We start from the raw sequence: 17,870 nt of genomic DNA, 5'->3' as shown, positions 1-17,870 counted from the left end.
GCGCTCTCTTTGACTCACTATCAGACCGACTCTCGGGTCATCTTGAGTCAGCAGCTTTCAGCCTCCGGCGTCTGTACTGAGAGGCCCTTGATGATGACTTTTTTCTGATGTTTGCTTTGCCTTTACGACTGGCGGCGTGCCACCGTCAGGAGGGAGCGCGGCCTCTGCAGAGCATCAGCTTAGCTGCCGCCGTATATCAAATGAATGCTGACATAATTTATGAAGGGAATGAAAAATAAAGTCTGCATTGCAATAAAATTTTTAAAAAGAGGGAGGGGTCTATAAATTATTCGGCTCGCCACGAGTCAGCACTCTGCTCCGCTGACCCCCTCCTGCTCACGTCTCCTTTCTGTGCATTGGCAGTTTTCTCCTGCCTCCTGTTTTTTCCCCTCTCAGGAGCGCAGGGGGCCATCTTTAGGGGGCGCTGGGTTTCTCTTACAGGGAGGGGGGTCAGGGGTATCGAGGTGGAGCTGGACTTTTGGCTCGGGTGTAGGAATGCCTTCACATTTACAAACAAACCGTCTCTTTCGCCGCCCTGTTTGCCTTTGTGGCTTTCTTTTTTTCACGGCCTGTACGGGCAAACACACAGCAGGAAACACTGAGTTGTTGATCGCCTTCACAGACCTGCTCATAAACCCTGCCAGCATGAATGTGGAGGCCTGTGAGCGTGCGTCCAAGCAGCTCCCGACATCCTCTTCTGAATAAACCATCAAGGTGTTGTGGAAGTAAACAAGCAAACAGCGTTTAGCGATGGGACCGCGGCGCTGAGGCAGGAGAGGGTAAACCTCAGGGAGACGCTTCACCCCAATCCTGCTGCAAACTCTGTCTGTTCCTGTTTACGAATGTTGCTCAGGAACGAGGCTAAATCACATTGTTCCACATGTGGCATCTCTCCTGCCCTGGCTGCGTCTGTAAACAGGGAAGCGGGATGCATGGCCTCATTGTTTCGCGCCGTTATTACTGACAGGCCGTAATGACTTGAATGATGGGAAAGCCTCATACCAAATTAACCCGGCCCTGTGTGTTTACGCTGCCTAAATCATGTTGCTCATTGGATTGGAAGAGAAGCAGAAAGTGGAGGGAGGGGCGGCGGTGGTGAGGGGAGAGGAGGGCCTCACATCCTGACATCTGCAGAGCACCTGTCCTGAGCTGTGCATGCTAGCTGAGCCAGAGCACATTCAAACACCCATCTCCGCTCATTTGACTCTGCAGCGCTGAAAAACACCACGACTGTTGTGTGCAAGAGTCTTTAACCTGTGGCTCTTTGACTCTTTTGCAGTGGCTCCTTATAGCTTTAAAAAATATAACTGAAATAAATATTATTGATTTTTCTTCCAGAGGGTATTGATGATTAAAGACACTGACCCTAAATAAAATCCTGCGTTAACATTTAGTTGAACTAAATCTTCATCCCATCTGTCAATAAAGCCTGCCACCGCTCTACTTCACCTCCTACAACATCAACAGCCCACCAACTTTCCATGCACCTGTGGCTAACCTCAAGTTTTACAGCCCTGGGAAGATAACTACATCTACAAAAGACTAATCTGGAAGAAAACACAGATTTTAATTCTGTGTGGATGGATTAATTAACATGACAATGTGCTGGCTTTTCTTTTCTTTTCTTTCTTTCTTTTTTTTTTTTGCATATTTTGGTTATTTTAGTTTTTTTTTGCATATTTTGGTTATTTAAGTTTGTTTTTTTGTTTTTTGTTTTTTTGTTTTTTTATTGCATATTTTGGTTATTTTTGAAATTCCATTTATAAATAAAAAATCACCTTTTTTAAATTCCATTATTATTTTGGAAATTTTTTAAAAATACATTTCAGTTTTTTGTTTTGTTTTGTCTTTTGTTTTACAAATTTTGGAAATTTCAATAATTTTTGCAAAATGATGAGTTGAGTGGTATTATGTAATCAAATTAGGGACTTTTTCAAAGATGTTAAAGTTTTGCAAATTCATTAAATTTCAATTTTTGGATTTTTTTTTTTAGTTTGTTGGAAGTTCTTGCAAAGTTTTGAGATTCCATTTGAAAAAAAATGTCTTCACCTTTTTTAAGTTCAAAAGTTTTTTGCAATTTTTTAATACATTTCAGTTTTAGATTTTTTTTTTAATAATAATTTTGGAAATTTAAATAATTTCTAAAAAAAAAGATGAGTTGAGTGGTATTATGTTATCAAATTAGGTACTTTTTCAAAGATTTTTAAGTTTTGCAAATTAATTGAATTTCTTTTTTTTGGAAGCATATTCTTGAATTTAATGGGTTTTTTTTCCCATTTTTTTTAAAAAGTTCTTTTTTTAAAAATCGAGTATTTTTAAATTTTTAGGAAATTTCTTTTTTTATGAATATTTCAAAGTTTTGAATTGTGAAAATTATTTGGATTCTTTTGCACATTTTTTGACTTTTTTTTTTTTTCAAATTTTGTAAATTTCTTTTTTTTTTTAATTGTGCAAAATTTTCTATTGGGGTGCCAGACTAAACCAATCAGAGTCCAAAAGGTGGCTCTAGAAACACTGCAGTCTGTTGTTTGGTGGAAAGAATCATCACTTCCCGTGTGACAGCTGTAACTAAGAACAACACAAAACCCAGCACGAACTGCACTGTTAATTTTTGGGATTAGAAATTAAAGTCAGAAATCCATCTTTAAATTCAGACCAAAAAATTTGGGATTCTGACTTAAGACTCAAAGTATGTTTGATTGTGTGCGGTTGTCTGTTTTGGAGCAAATTTTCTTGACAACAAGCAAACCTAAGTTAGTACAGTACATCAGTAGCCGGCTATGTGCAGCGCTGCTAGCAGCCTGGTGCTACAATGTATCCGTAGGCTAATGTGACAATAAGCTAAGGAGTCAAAACTAGTCTCATGGTAACTGTCGGGTTTTTAAACTGAAGTGCAGAAGTTCATTGGAGGATCAAAATATGAATGAACAACAGACCATAGCAGCAGACGCTTCTTGCAGGCTAACTCAGTTTTCACTAACTGGCCCAGTAACACATGAAGGTTCCTACACAGATAGTTCTTGTTTTCATTTTTTAACCTACTGCTCCATAACAAAATGTCAGATCCTCTCTAACCTCCTCTTAAGTCATGTCATGGTTTCATGTTTTTGCAGACTCAGTAATAAAAATTAAAATACTTTGACCTAAAGCTCAGCCCTGCATATCCTCTGTGTTTTAGTTCTGTGTAGTTTTCTGACAGGCTGTGAAACCTCTCTGGTGTCTGTGTCGTCGTGCTGCTCTCTGTAGCCCACTGCAGTGTTAACTTGCGTGTCACGCAGTGTGCCACACCGTGCAGCTGCTGAGAGAAGGCCGGCGTCCAGCGCCGCTTCGGTCCACTGAACAATTTCCCTGCACCCACATCGCTCTACATGCACGCTCCCACTGTTCAATATTCCACTGCCCTGCTGAGTCACATGACCGGCCTGTCCCACTAACCTCCCAGCAGACGTTATCAGTGGTTATACAGGCCAATAGCTTCCTGCGAGGACAGAGTTGTGTAAGCTGAACAAAGCCGTGCTCGGACAGAGGGAGGAGGGTGGCAGCGCCGGGGAAAGGTGCCTGGCCTTCATCAGGCAGCGCCACCGAATTCGGAAGTGAGTCACCGCTCTGCCGTGTGCAGAATCCCTCCCAAAGGTCACCCTCGCTGGCTGCAGCACGTCTCCATGTCAGCTGTTGCATAATGCCAGCAGTAGCCTACTGTAGGAAAACAGGCCGCAGGAGGAGGAGGAGGAGGAGGAGGCTGTATTTATACTGAAGACACGGTGGAGCAGGAGTGTTGGTTAAACAGACTTTTTCTGGTCCTCAGACGATCTTTAAGGTGGATAAAATCTGCAGGAAAAGGCTCGGACAACCAGTTTTACCCCTTTGTTCTGATTTCAAAGTGTCCAACAGAAATAAAAATCATTAAAAGTTTTCAAACAAATGCTTTTAACCCTCTATGGCACCTTATTCTCTCTATATTTGGCCCTTTACACTCACACAACAAACCCCAGTTGTTATTACATACTCTCAAAAAGAGAAAAGACCTTAACCCTCTATGGTACCGATAGTGATGCCAGTTAGAAAAAGTATGTTTTAAGTGTTTTTGTCTTAAAATAGATTAAATAAAATAATATAAACATATTTTCAAAAGAAAATGATTATAGATATTTTGGGGGGTTGTTGCCTTGAGGCAAAATTGCACCATAATGGTCAGTGTTAAAAAAAAAAAAGTTATTTATTTATTTTTAACACATTTTGGCGGATAATACTTGATGGCCTCAGCAGTTTACAAAGAATGCCATAAAAGGTGTAAAAACTTGTAAAAAATAACTCGTATTATAAGATTTCATGTCTGAACATTGCCTGCAGGAAACACTGTACCACTGAGGAACGTCCCATTGAAATGAATGGGTCAAGGAGTCTCAACATATTACATGAACTATTTAACGAAGACTTCATTTCTGAGACTTTCAGGAGACTTTTCAATGTGGGAGGATCTGAGCCTGTGCTCTGTATCACAAAAGGATCACAAAAGCCGTGTTTAGCATGACGCTTCTACGGCGTCATGCTATTGTTTAACAGCTGCGGCTTTTGGCATCCGGCTTACACACCGCCTACCACGAGAGGGCGCAGTTTGCTGTGGAAACGGGATCAGGCTTAACTGTACCAAACTGTGCCAAACCGTACTGAAACGAAACGGACTGCTTGGTGGAAACACGGCTGAAGTTCACTCCAGTAGACCAGAGCCTACAGCGTGAGTCTGAACCAGTGGCGACTGCTGGTCAGTCAAGGAGGGGAAGCTCATTTATTTCCGGCCTACATCAAAAATGTATTTATTTAAATGTAAATTCTACCCTCCATTCCTTTTCAAGAAAATGATCTGTGACCCTGTCGTACCAACTAGGTGTTTTTACCAGTGTTCTCTCAACGCTCGTCGTTTTTAAGAAAGGTAAACTCACTGGGGATCGATAAAGCCTCCGGATCAGTCCAGAACAACTGAGAAGATGCTCTGTTGGAGGGTTATACTTCAAGATCTCTGACTGGCTCATTTCACTGTCAATCAAAAAGGGATTAGGCCTCAGACAGATCATCCAATCATCGTGCAGAAGCCCAGCGTCCAGGCCAGCCCACTGCCTCATAGACCCCCAGAGACGCTGAGCGTCCGATGGGCGGGACAAAGCCCAGCGTTTATCCAATGACCGTCCAGTTTCCACAGTGGGACAACCCACTCTACACTTCCCCACTGAAGTCAGACAAAACCCCTGGACTAAACTATTAGAGATGAACTTTACTCGTCTATTTATGTGAACTTATTTGTTTTTAAACAGAGAAAAACAGGGTTAAAAAAAAGTCTTTGGACAGTTTTGAGGAAAGAGTTGTTTGTAAGACAGTCTGCAGTAAAGCCGCGTTTTCCACCAAGCAGTCCGGGTCGGTTCGTCTCGGTACGGTGCGCTTTTAGCGGCGTTTCCACAGACTCATCCCGGGACGGATCCCTAAAAACCGAGACGAGCCGTCCCACTTTTTTGGGACCCTTTCGTATGGGTGCCAGACTGAACCGATCCGCTCTCGGGAGGTGGAGCAACACACTGCAGACCATTGATTGGTCAAAAGAATCGTCACTCACCCCGACAGCGGCTGCATTTCTCCTTGCGGCTCACAGACTTCCCTGAAACGAAGCTTGATTGCACTTTGTAACAGAGAGTTACATGAAAATCACAGAGAGGACGAAATGCTGCATGTCTTCCATCCGTGCTCTTTGTTTACTGTGTCGCGTTTTCTTCTTTGTTAGATTTAATCGCGGGGTAAGCTGCTACGGCGTCGCGCTATTGTTTACCAGCTGTGGCTTCCGGCATGCGGCTTACATGCCGCCCACCACGAGAGGGCACAGTTTGCTGTGGAAACGCAAACGGGATGAGACTTTACTGTCCCAAACCATCCCAAACCGTACTGAACCGACCCGTACTGCTTGGTGGAAACGCAGCTTAAAAGGATTCTGCCTGAGCTCCAGAGGGTCACATGACAAATTCCAACAATGCTATTGGTTCCTTAAGGTCTTTTCTCTGTTTTAAAAGTATTTCATGACAGCTGGGATGTACTGTGTGAGTGTAAAAGGCCAAAAATGGGTCTTTTGCCTAGAGACAGCAAGGCACCATAGAGTGTGCAGGCAACGTTCAGACATGAAATCTTATAAAAAGAAATATTTTTAAAAGTTTTTACACTTTTTATGGCATGCATTGTAAACTGTTGAGGACGTCAAGTATTATCCATAAATTTTGGGGGAAAAAATGTGTGGAAATATAAATAAATAACTATTTTTTCATCATTGATGAAGACAAAAAAAATCTATAAAAATATTTTTTTGGCATCACTATGGGTACCATTGGCTGTTGTTGGTGTTGAGTAAGTTATGAGTTTAATCTTGTCATCTTCAGTGACACATGACTAAATAATTTGTTAGATTATGTTATTTTTTCAGAATTAGGGTTGAAGTGTTTTGTGAATCCCGCCTTTCAACCTTTTATGTAAGGTCTCATCTCAGAACAGAAACACCTTCTTTAAAGTATCTTTAGATCAAATTTTGCCCCTGAAATATCCTCAGTTTCAACAATAACATGTCCCTGAAGTAAAAAGTCAAAACTGCTCTGATCAGATCATCAGGGGAATTGAAGTTTTCTTGATTTTCTTTGTGCTTATTTGTCCAGCTTTGTGTTTCTTGGACGTTTATGAGCTTTTCAGGGGCCCTCAGCCCGTCCACGGTCAGCTCTGACGTTGGTCTGAACATCCAGTTTCCCTGGCTGGTATCAGCTGGCCGGGGCGCTCTTCCTGACAGCTGAGTATCTGTGTCTGTTTCCTGTCCCAGATAACCGCAGTATGCAGAGAGGCTGCCCTCCTGGCCCTGCAAGAGGACATCAAAGCTCAGCGCGTCCAGGCCAGACACTTTGAAAGTGCCCTGGACGCTGTGAAGCCCCGGATCCCCGACTCCCTCATCCAGTCGTATATCAGCTATCAGCAGCGGCACAGCGGCCTGTGTTTCTTCTGAGCTCGCCGAGGGACCGTCTGAAACTTCTGTCTCTGAGTCTGTTTGAAGGGGACACAGTTAGTCCTGAAACCCAACAGGAGAACAGGAGAACAAAGGAGAGGAGGGTTTAGTTCCTGGCAGCCAGGAATATGTGATGACAGCTCCACGGCTTCTGGTTGTTTTTCATTTCATCATGTGATTTGTTGATAATGTATTAATTAAAATGCATTGTTTATCTATCTATCCATCCTCTGGTTGTCGTTTCTTCATTTTCCTTTTTAACCTGGTTTCAGAATCATGGTTTTCTTAGAGCGAGCTTGGAGAGTATTTTCAGGCTTTGTGCATGCATGAGAACATTTTATTTTTCATCAAAACACGGCTCTTTGGCACAATGCAGGATAAGGGCAGCATTAAAGAAAGTAAAAGTACATTGAGGTGTAAATAAGGTGTGGATTTGTAAAAGTGATGCTCCACTGATGAGTTATTGATCAGGGAAAGACCAATCTGTGAATCTCTTTCTTACTTTACCAAAGTTCTTAACAAAGCTCCAGTTTCTGAGTTTTCTGTTCAGTCTTCAAACTTCTGACCATGTTCTGCTGATCTGCCTAAAAATGAAATGATTCCTTATTTGTAAAATTTATACAGAGGATAATTTCAGAAGATGCTCCACAGTCCTCGTTTTTAAACAGGAAGCTGCTGCTTCTCTGAAAGATGACCAAGAGACTGAAAATAACAAGTTTATTCTCAAAAATTAAGGTTAATTCACATAAATTTATGACTTTATTTTCTTAAATTAATAAGATTCATCTTATTATATGACAGTATTTTCATGATTTTATAGGATTAATCTCAAGTATATGACTTTTTTCTCTTAAATTCATCAGATTAATCTCTAACATATGACTTAATTTCTTAAAATCATGAGATTAAATTTAAATATGTGACTTTATTCTCTTAAATTAATGAGATTTATCTCAAATATATGGTTTGATTCCCTAAATTCAGGAGATTAATCTTAATAATATGACTTAGTTTCTTTAAATCATGAGATTAATTTTAAATAAATGACTTTAATCTCACAAATTTATGAGATTAATCTCTAACATATGACTTTATTCTCACAGATTTATGAGATTAATTACTAATAATTGACTTTATTCTCATAAATCTATGAGCTTAATCTCTTACATATGACTTTATTTCCTTAAAGTCATTACATTAATCTTAAACATATGACTTTATTCTCATAAACTTATTTAAAATGTGACTTTATTTGATTGAATTCAAGAGATTAATTTCTAACAAATGACTTCATTTTCTCAAAATCATGAGATTAATCTTAAATATGTGACTTTAATCCATAGATTTATGAGATTAATCTCAAACAGATTTCTTTACTCTTTTAAATTCATGGTCTGAATCTCTAGTATGTGACATTATTCTCATAACTTTATGAGATTAATCTCTCACATATGACTTTATTCTCTTAAATTCATGAGATTATTCTTGTACACTCAGGAATTTATTCTCTATGACTTTGTTTTCTCTGATTTATGTGATTAATCTTATTTAAACGTGACTCTGTCCACATTTATTTAGGACTTTGATGATGTTTTGAGATTACCCTCATTAATGCATTGTTTATTCTCAGTCATTAATAAGAATATTCACATAAATCTCCCTTTCTTGTTTTATTGTGGCTCCAATCCTGCATCATATGTTTCATGTTTCTTGTTCCACTTGATGGTTTTGGTTTAAAAATGTTTGTTTTTCAAGAAAAAGTCATCAAGCCTTGATTTAAAGATAAATAATGACTGAAGAAATATACTTTAAGTTTGTTTCTGACATGCTGAGTTACATTACACTGCAAAAAAACTGAATTCTTATCAAGTGTTTTGGTCTAAATTTCAGTAGAAAATGTCTTTTTAGACTCAATCTGAGCCATATTCACCTGATGAGTCCAGAAAAATGTCTTCTTTCAGGTTATTTTAAGACAAAAATGAGGTTTGAATTCAAGTTAAAACAATTCTGCTAATGGAAGAAGTCAAAAGATTCTGGTTTTAAGACACTTTCTACTTGAAATAAGACCAAACCACTCAGTGAGCCTGACAGAGGAGAGCCGATCTTCCTCTCAGAGCGCAGGAACATCATGTAATAATCTGACATTCTTGGAGCAGAGCTCCTGTCTTTAATCTGGACCCTGTTCAGGAAACCCTGATGGATCCTGAACCTGGACTTTGAGGGGACTTGTGCTGCACGCGTGGAGAAAACCAGTCCCGGCTGCAGGATTCATCACATGCTTGGAAAATCAGCTAATTGCTGTAATCGTGAGATTTCCGTCCGCACTTCCGACCACTAAGAGCCGGGATCCAGGCGGCCATCTGTCGGTCTACCAGGATCTGCTTTATCACCGAGGAGCTGGTTTCAGCATGCAGGCTGAAAACAGCTCCACGGTCGCTTTAACAGTCCGTTAACTCTACCAGGGGCGGCTCTTTCTGGAGCCCTGCTGACCCCGAGCGGCTCTGGAGGTCACTCATCTATTGATTTTTCCATCTGAATGGGATAAATTGACTTTGTATTGAACTTCCTTTTCTCATGGATCCGGATGTAGCGCATCCGCGACACCAATCAAACCAGACAGTCAGGAACAGAGAGGAGGAGGAGGAGGAGGAGGAGGAGGGGGAGGAGGGGGGAGTGGGAGCGAGGGGAGGGGGTGGGGGGAGTCTTTCCCCTGGCTGCAGGGCTGCTTTTTTCTTAAGGTGGCACCAAACCCCAACCAACCACCGACACCACCGTTTCCACCTCTCTCCGCGCAGAGAGCAGGAAAAAAAAAAGTGGAGAAAGTTTTGAAATGATGGGAAAAAGTCCAGATCAGGGAGTTGTTGCTCACTCACACACACACACACACACAGACGCGTTTTTTGATTTCCTCTGATGACCGTGTGAGTGCGTAATGGGAACATTCCAGAGAGCAGAGGAGACATCCTGTTGATGTTTCCTCCCTCAGTTGTCTGTGCAGACAGTGGTTTCCAAAGTGTGGCTCCAGCGCAGAGGGGGGTCTCTTTATGGAGCCAAGGTTAACTGAAGGCAACTTTTCAAGATTCAAACATAAAGTTCAGACCTGTCTGTGGAAGTGTGGTGAAATGAAAAGTGGATTTCTTTGATTTTAAACACCTCTGACCTCTTAATGATGAGAAAAACCCCAAACATCTGGTCATTTTTCATCATTTTGTATTATTTCTCTTCATTTTGATGTGATTTTAAGAGCTTTAAATCTGTGTTTTAATCACTTTAACTGATTTCCAGTGTTAGAAAATCTTAAATGTGCCAAGATTAGTCCTTTTCAATGTCAGATGTAAAGTTAAAATGAGGATAAGTGTAAAAAAAAGAGGATGTTTACTCGACTTTTCATCTCCTTTTTACGCACAGTGAACCCAACATGACGAATCAGCAAGAATATAAATAAACCTCGCGTTTATTACATCACTATTAGTCACATTCACCGTATTCACATCATTATTCACAACCCACAGGAGCGGAAACGACGACTTTTTTCTTCCCCGAGCCCCCTCCGTCAAACCAACGCGGAATAAAAACCCTCCGTTCCACCTTAACAAGTGCACACATCTCTATCGCCCGGCCTTCCACATCTGCCCAATGAATCAGGAGCGGATGCGATGTATCCTTTTTCAGTGGAGTGAATGGCCAATGGGAGTTGGCTTGTCGAGCAAACACTGAGCCCTGCGTTCCCATTCATTCAGTGCTGAACAGGCCCGCAGAGCAGGAGAGAGCGCACGGCTGTCTGCGACCACACCACGCTTTTTTTTCTCTCCTCCTTCCACAGCGAAGCGCAGACTCTCCGCAGCAGCACAGCGACAGCTCCGCGAAGAAGAAGAAGAAGAGGAGACCGTCTGGGATTTACGCTCACTCGTGTTTTCATCGTTTCCTTCGCGACATTTTTCTGCGTTTCTTCTTGTGCGCTTTTTTCTGCTCGCCAACAATTCCAGCGGGACTTCTATAACTGGGTAGTCTCGCCAAGAAGATCGGCCTCCCAAGTGCGCAGCAGCTCTCCCTCCTCCAGCAGAGCTCCACCGTGGATTTACTTTGTTTTCACCCGGGACGAATGCATGCGTAAAGCGCGCTCTGCTTCCAGAAAACTCGCTGAGGAAAAGGAATAACGCAAAGGGATTCACTCTGTGTTGGATTACCAGGAGGTGAATGTTATGCATTAGAGCCGAAAGGCTGCGTGTGGACATTGCCCCTTCCTTTTGGATGGAGTTTTGGTCTGGTTGATGGATTCGACGTTATGGATGGTTGCATATAGGTATGTATACGCGCATTATTTTACTCTGCTTTAATGTTTGTGCTTTTGTAGTACAGATCTGACTCCGGGGCTGCACGCAGCAGCCGATCACGCACACGCAGCGGCTTTAAAAACGATCCCCACTCTCAGACTAAACGTGTGCTTTCTGAAAGTTTGTAAAAACACCCGCAGCGGGTGAAACTCGGGGGTGAAGTTGATGGATCTCCCGTGCCTGCTGTGTCCTTCCGTGGCTCTGCTGTAACAAACACCCTTCCCCCCACGGCGGGTTGTTTTCATTCATAAGTTTTTCGCCCGTCTATTTTGGATGCGTCCTCTTGATCTCCCGATCCCGATGTTTTATAGGGTCCCGCTTTTATGACTGCGCAGGATGTCGTCCCCTTTGAAACGCGCTCGCTGCAGATAATCCTCTTTATTACGCGCTCTTTGACGCCAGGACGTGAAGAAAGTGATGAGGAATAGTTTGTTTGTGAAGCGCGAAAAAGATGAGAAATGAGAGTTTCTGGCTTTGACGCGCGGACTTCCTCCCCCCTGCGAGAAGTTCTTGGCCTCAAAACATCCACGAAAGCTCAAACTGAGGTTCCTAATCTTGTTTATGGTCTCCACACGCACATCCGTCAACTTATGAGCTCCCAAATGATCGTGTCTGTGTAACGTGAGGGGCAGGACATTAAAGCTCTCCGTGCGTCTTTATTCTCATCCAAAGTCTGTATTTTGTCGGAACTCGCTCTGACCTTTAGTTCTTTTTCCCCTTCTCCTACTTTTGTCCCCATTTCCCTGAATCCTTTTCGGTGTAGTAATAGAATACTAAGTGAGGCAGCTCATTTAGTTCCCTTGGATCGCGTCCTCATTTCGTCGCCGCGGTGCATTTAAATGTTAACTAGTCATACAAATGTAAATGAGGAGGGGAAGTATTTGTAGGCCCTTACTGAAGTTTAAATGTGTGCGTATTAGGGAGGAAGGTACACCGAGGCTCGTTAATAGTCAACTTTTCTCGGAGGTTTCACTTAACGGAATCAGGAGTGACGCAGAGTCGTGTTGACAGCATGAAAACAGAGTCAGAGCCGGAGGAAAAAACGCATCTTTAGTGTCTATTAGGATCAGGAATGGTTAAATGTGAGGTTGAGAGTTGGATCGAGCTGGATGTGGTTTTTAAAGCGGATCATTGGTCGTGGTGTTGCCCGTGCACAGGCCCAGGAATGCCGCCCCCCGTCCTCCATCAGGACGCCGTGTTACTGCCAGTTATGCCATGTTGTGGCTGTCTCTGATCATGTCCCCTCCCTCCCTCCCCTCTGCCTCCTTTGTCTCCCTGCCCCCCCTCCCCTCAGGCAGGTTTTCCGATGCATGCCAAGTCCACGGTGAATGTCGGAAGTGGTGATCCCCCCAGATGGAGCTCCAAAGTCAACATGGCCCCGGCGGTTCATTAGTGGTGATCCAGCAGCCTTCCCTGGAGAGCCGGCAGAGGTCGGATTACGAGCGGGAGCTCCAGCATGCCGCCATTCTCTCCCTGGACCAAATCAAGGCCATCCGCTCCAACAACGAGTACACCGAGGGGCCCTCAGTGGTACGGAGGCCCCCTGCGCCCCGAATGGCCCCCAGGCCCCAGGACAAGCAGGAGAGGACTCACGAGGTCATCCTCGTCAATGTGAACAATAATTACGAGCACCGGCCGTCTGGTCACCACCACCACCACCACAATGGGGGCGGCGTGGTGGTGGTGGCTGGGGGACAGCAGTACGGAGGGTCCCGGGCCCCTGGGCTCAGCCGCTCCACCAGCACAGGAAGTGCCGCCAGCTCAGGGAGCAACAGCAGCGCCTCCTCCGAGCAGGGACTCTTGGCACGCTCGCCCCCCAGCAGGCCCGGCGTGAGCTTACAGCACCACCACAGAGCGGAGCGGCCCGTTCGGACTCAGCCCAAGCCCAAGGCGCTCTCTCAGCCCCAGCAGGGACCCCACTTCCACCAGCCTCCACTAGAGGCCCCGCTCAAGCCGCAGGGCAAAGGGAAATCAGACTTTTCGGGCTCTGGCACCGGCGTGGTGGCCGCCGCCGGGCACCAGTTCATCTGCGAGCGCTGTGGGAAGTGCAAGTGCAGCGACTGCACGGCTCCCAGGAGCCTGCCGTCGTGCCTGGCGTGTAACGGCCAGTGCTTGTGCTCGGCGGAGAGCGCGCTGGAGCACGGCACCTGCATGTGCCTGGTTAAGGGCATCTTCTACCACTGCTCCAACGACGACGAGGGGGACTCGTGCGCTGACCACCCCTGCTCGCTGTCGCGCTCCCACTGCTGCTCCCGCTTCCTGTGCATGGGATTAATGTCGGTACTCTTCCCCTGTCTGCTTTGCTACCCACCTGTTAAGGGCTGTCTGAAGGCGTGCCAGGGCTGCTACGACCGGGTCAACCGGCCCGGCTGTCGCTGCAAGAACTCCAACACTGTGTACTGCAAACTGGAGAGCTGGGCCCCACAGAGCCAGGAGAAACCCTCCTGATCGGCCCCGGGGAGACTCTAGATGTGGATCTTACCATGACGATGATAACGATAGTCACAAATTAATGTTTATCAAACATTCTAAGCACCTCCCACCCGCCTCCCTGTCCTCGCTGCAGAGCCCTAAGGAGCTAAAAGGAGTAACGAAAACCACTCGATTCTTTTTGTTTTGATTTCCTCTGGATCAGGACCATGTTTTTACAGACCAGTGTTTGCCTTAACTCTTTCTACGCCTGTCCTCAGCTCCTCATTAACACACGTTTTTTATATATATGTAAGTTTTTCTTCCGTTTTCGGTAGGCAGTGTCCTCCAGGTGTCTGCACCCGGCGGATCTGCCTCTCACCAAATCTGTGAAGGACGATCTACTATAGGGCAATTATGTAGCTGTTACCTGGTATTCATAGCAAGCAGGTATGTTTGAGTTTATTGGTTGTTGCCATGCCGACGCCGTGGCTCCTTTGCTCATGTCGCATTAACGAAAGCACATCCATCTCATAGTATTCTTCTCTTTCTTCCTCTTTCTCCACCTGGTTTCTTTTTTTTTTCTTCCTCCTCCACCCATCATTCACACTCTGTGGCATTCTCCCATTGTTTTTTATTTTGTTTGTTTGTTTGTTTATCTTTATTTTGTTGTAAATTGTATGCTCAAAAAAATCCATAAGAGGAATTCTGGCTATTTTTTGAAAAAAAAAAAAAAAGAAAAATGTCTGTTAAAACATTTTTTTTTTCGTTGTAAAAAATATTTATTATGTGAAGCTCTATTATTTTATGATATTTATTGCAAGAGACAGTCTTAAATTTACTCATGTCTGAATATAACAAAATATCAAATACTTACTGAAAAATTAAAGGGTGGCACAAAAGAAAACTATGTTAACTTTAATGCAGAAAATATATTAATTAATGAAAAAAACAGCGCTGTCTGGTGTCTTGATTGGGCGGTTGGAGCTCAGGGAATCTGTGTTTTTCTGCGTGTGCATGTGTGCAGACTGGGTGTGGAAGCAGAAACAGCTTTTGGCTTTAAAATGTGACTGTTTACATTCTTGGAGCGCTCCTTCGCCGCGATTCTCCTCGCTAACCTTGAAAGCTAAACAATGCAGGTCATTGACACGATTAGCCCTGAAGCTGCTAGCATCGACAGAGCCGTGGTGTTTCCACTGCTCGCAGGAAGTTAAAAGAAAAAACACACACACACCACACTGCTCCACTCTGCAGCTGACAAGTCACTGCGAAACTATGCGCTGTAGTTTACTCCCTGGGCTTTAACGCTGCTGGATCGGGATGTTCCCAAACCCCCAAATGGTCTCCACGCTGCCGTGTGTGCTCTGAGAGCCGGCGTTACGAGGAGCCGGGGCCACCTGTTCAAAGATAATAAACCGGGGGCTATCAATGCCGGGCTTTTACGGCCTGGTTCCTGCACTAAAGCCAACGACAGGGGCAAATCCACCACCCCCAACACCCCCCTTCCCATTTGGCCGCCTCTTTTTGTCAGTGAATTTATCACTTGGGAAGTCCGCTGACCCCCAACCCCCTCCTCCTCCTCCTCTTCCTTTCCACCTCCGGGCCTCCAGGGGATGAGATCATCACTTTGAAAGTTGGTTGGTCGGCACGGAAATGCCATCAGTTGGGGAAACACAAACTGGGAGCAGGAATTTCTCTGAGACAAAGGAGGAAAAAATACCGTGGGTTAAGTTTGGGAAAGTGCAGAGCTGGCAGGAAATCTTATCAAGTGTTTAAAATGTCAGAAAACACTCGATATGAGCCACAAGTCTTGTTTTAAGTTATTTAAAGACAAAAAATAGGTTTAATTTGCTTGTAACACGTGAGAAAAACAAGAAAAAATTGCGAAAAAATTTGCTTAAATCGAGAAAAATGTCCTAATACTAGAAACATTTCTCTTGTTCCATTGGCAGATTTTTTTTTAACTTGAAACAATTAAAACCTCATTTTTGTCTTAAAATAACTCGAAACAAGACATTTTTCTGGTCTAGTCAGTCGAATGAGGCTCATATCAAGTCTAAAAAAACATTTTCTCCTGAAAACAAGACAAAAACACTTCTTAAGATTTCATTTTTTTTGCAGTGCGCCGCTTTCATTCAGGTGTTTTTGGATGATTCGGCTCAGAAAAGTCAGCTTGTTCTTCTTCTCCCCCTTTTTTTTTTTTAGTGGAATGTACCTTTTGTTGCCCTGAATACTTAAGAGTGGATTAGCGATTTGTCAATTTCCTGTTACCTTTCAGAGCTGCAATCCGAGCCCCCATTTGCTCCTGGCTCCTGGTTGATGGCAAACAATAGAAGGCCTTTTTTCAGGTCTCGCTGCTGCTCACTGCGCGGATGAGGAGGAGGAGGAGGAGGAGGAGGAGATCTAAACTGTATTCAGGCGGCCAGGGAACAGGAAGACAGTGTTTACTTGATATTTTCCAGCCTAAGCCAAATAAGGAAACAGATCCTACTCCCACCATTTCCAGATCTTGGCTCGGTTTGGTCGCGAACATGTCTTTCAAATCTCTGATCTAATCAGCCGAGGTGTCTAGAGTAACGTTTTACAGCGTGTGTGTAGTTTTCTCAGCCGCTGCCACGTGAACTCTACTCTAACTGCGTCACGTTGATGTAAAAAAAAAAAGTGTAATCTGAGTCAGACTTCAGTAATTCAATGGCATAAATGGTCCCAACCTCCCCCTCCTCCTCCTTTTCCTCTTCTTTGCACTTGTTCAGAGTAAATTTAGCCGCTCCACACGCCCACGTAAAGCTATTTGGAGTTGTCAGGCTTGGCGGGTCCCTGTTTTTTTTTTTTTTTTTTTAATTTAAGGGGGGGGCTGTGCAAGTGCAAACACACATGACTACCAAGTGAGTCACGGTGGAACCTCCGGCCCACACATCCGACCGGGGCAGTCCTGTTTCTGAGCCATGCTGGGGCCACGATGGAGCAGGAAACACTGCAAGAAATGAAATCTCATCAAGTGTTTTTGTCTTATTTTGAGTTTTTAGACTTAATCTGAGCCACATTCATCTGAGCGGACCTGAAAAACGTCTCATTTCAAGAGAAAAGTTGCTTTTATTAAGACATTTTTCTAGTTTCAAGCTAATTTTCTAGCAAATTTCTCTTGTAACAGCAATTCAGACCTCATTTTTGTCTTTTGACTGTCAGTTTTTACTCAAAATAAGACAAAAACACTCGATAAGATTTCAGTTTTTTCCTCCTCCTCCTCCTCCTCTGCAGCATTCATCAGCACAAGCTCCCCTCCGCCTCCCCCTCATCTGGTTTTCATTATTTTTCCCCTCATGGCGTATAAATAGAAATTAGCAATCAGGGGAAATGTGGGGGTGGTGGATTTTGGCGAGGAAGACGGCTTTTTGGACCTCAGCGTGATGACCGAAGTTTATGGAAGTTATCTCCTCAGATGTTTGGAGGATCTCGCCGCGCTGGAGCGACATGTGAGATGATGATGATGATGTGTTTGAGAGAAGCGCTCCAACATCCACATTCGGCGGCATCAGCGGGATTAGATCGACGTGAAATTATGACATCTCTTTGAAATGGTGGGGTGCACATTCTGATAAGTAAGAAAAAAAAAAGTCTGGAAAGTCAAATACGCAGCTCAAAAATCTGGTTTTCGAGAAGACAACCTGTGTTTACCTTCACCGCCGAGCGCTGCAGAGCTGAAGGTTTGGTTTGGAGGACGCTCTGAAGCCACAGAGGAACATGTAATCCTCCAAAAAGGAAACTACCCTGACAGAAAAACAGATTGTTTGGCTCTTTAGGAGCTCCCTGTAACCATCAGCTGCAGAGCAAAGAGCAGCTTTGTGCAGGATTTAGACGTTTTGAATCCTAAGGAGGGATTTGATTATTCCTGATTTGTGCAAATTAGCTCCACCGCAGCGTGAAAGTCAGACCTCAGAAGTCTCAGGGAGCGTTTCCTCTCTTCAAAAAGACACATGAAAGTGAATCAGGTGTTTACAGGCTCGTCCCAACACGACGGGCCACTTCCTGTTTTTCAGACACGCAGCGTTTGATTTGACAGACGGTCATTTAACGGCTCTCCCCGCCCTCCCCGGGGCCTGCAGGGG

At 44.0% G+C, this 17,870-nt stretch overlaps 2 protein-coding genes across 2 annotated transcripts in view; both read left to right on the top strand.

Moving 5' to 3' along the window:
• Positions 1-7,188, top strand: part of afg2a (AFG2 AAA ATPase homolog A) — a 174,629-nt gene extending 167,441 nt beyond the window's left edge. Inside the window, exon 17 of the mRNA XM_074674670.1 lies at positions 6,842-7,188. Within this exon, the coding sequence (XP_074530771.1) occupies positions 6,842-7,021 (180 nt within the window). The 3' untranslated portion in view covers positions 7,022-7,188. The remainder of the gene's footprint in view (positions 1-6,841) is intronic.
• Positions 7,189-10,640: 3,452 nt separating this feature from the next.
• Positions 10,641-14,666, top strand: spry1 (sprouty homolog 1, antagonist of FGF signaling (Drosophila)). The gene is made up of 2 exons (XM_074674937.1): positions 10,641-11,324; positions 12,650-14,666. The coding sequence occupies exon 2, from the start codon at positions 12,709-12,711 to the stop codon at positions 13,801-13,803; it is 1,095 nt and encodes a 364-aa protein (XP_074531038.1). The 5' UTR covers positions 10,641-11,324; positions 12,650-12,708; the 3' UTR covers positions 13,804-14,666.
• Positions 14,667-17,870: the final 3,204 nt, after the last annotated feature.

Source organism: Halichoeres trimaculatus, unplaced genomic scaffold, assembly GCF_033239565.1.
Source record: "Halichoeres trimaculatus isolate MK-OKI-2021-1 unplaced genomic scaffold, fHalTri1.1 fHalTri1_scaffold_7, whole genome shotgun sequence".
In the NCBI taxonomy this organism is placed as follows: domain Eukaryota; kingdom Metazoa; phylum Chordata; class Actinopteri; order Labriformes; family Labridae; genus Halichoeres; species Halichoeres trimaculatus.
This window is presented reverse-complemented; position numbering and strand designations above follow the sequence as displayed.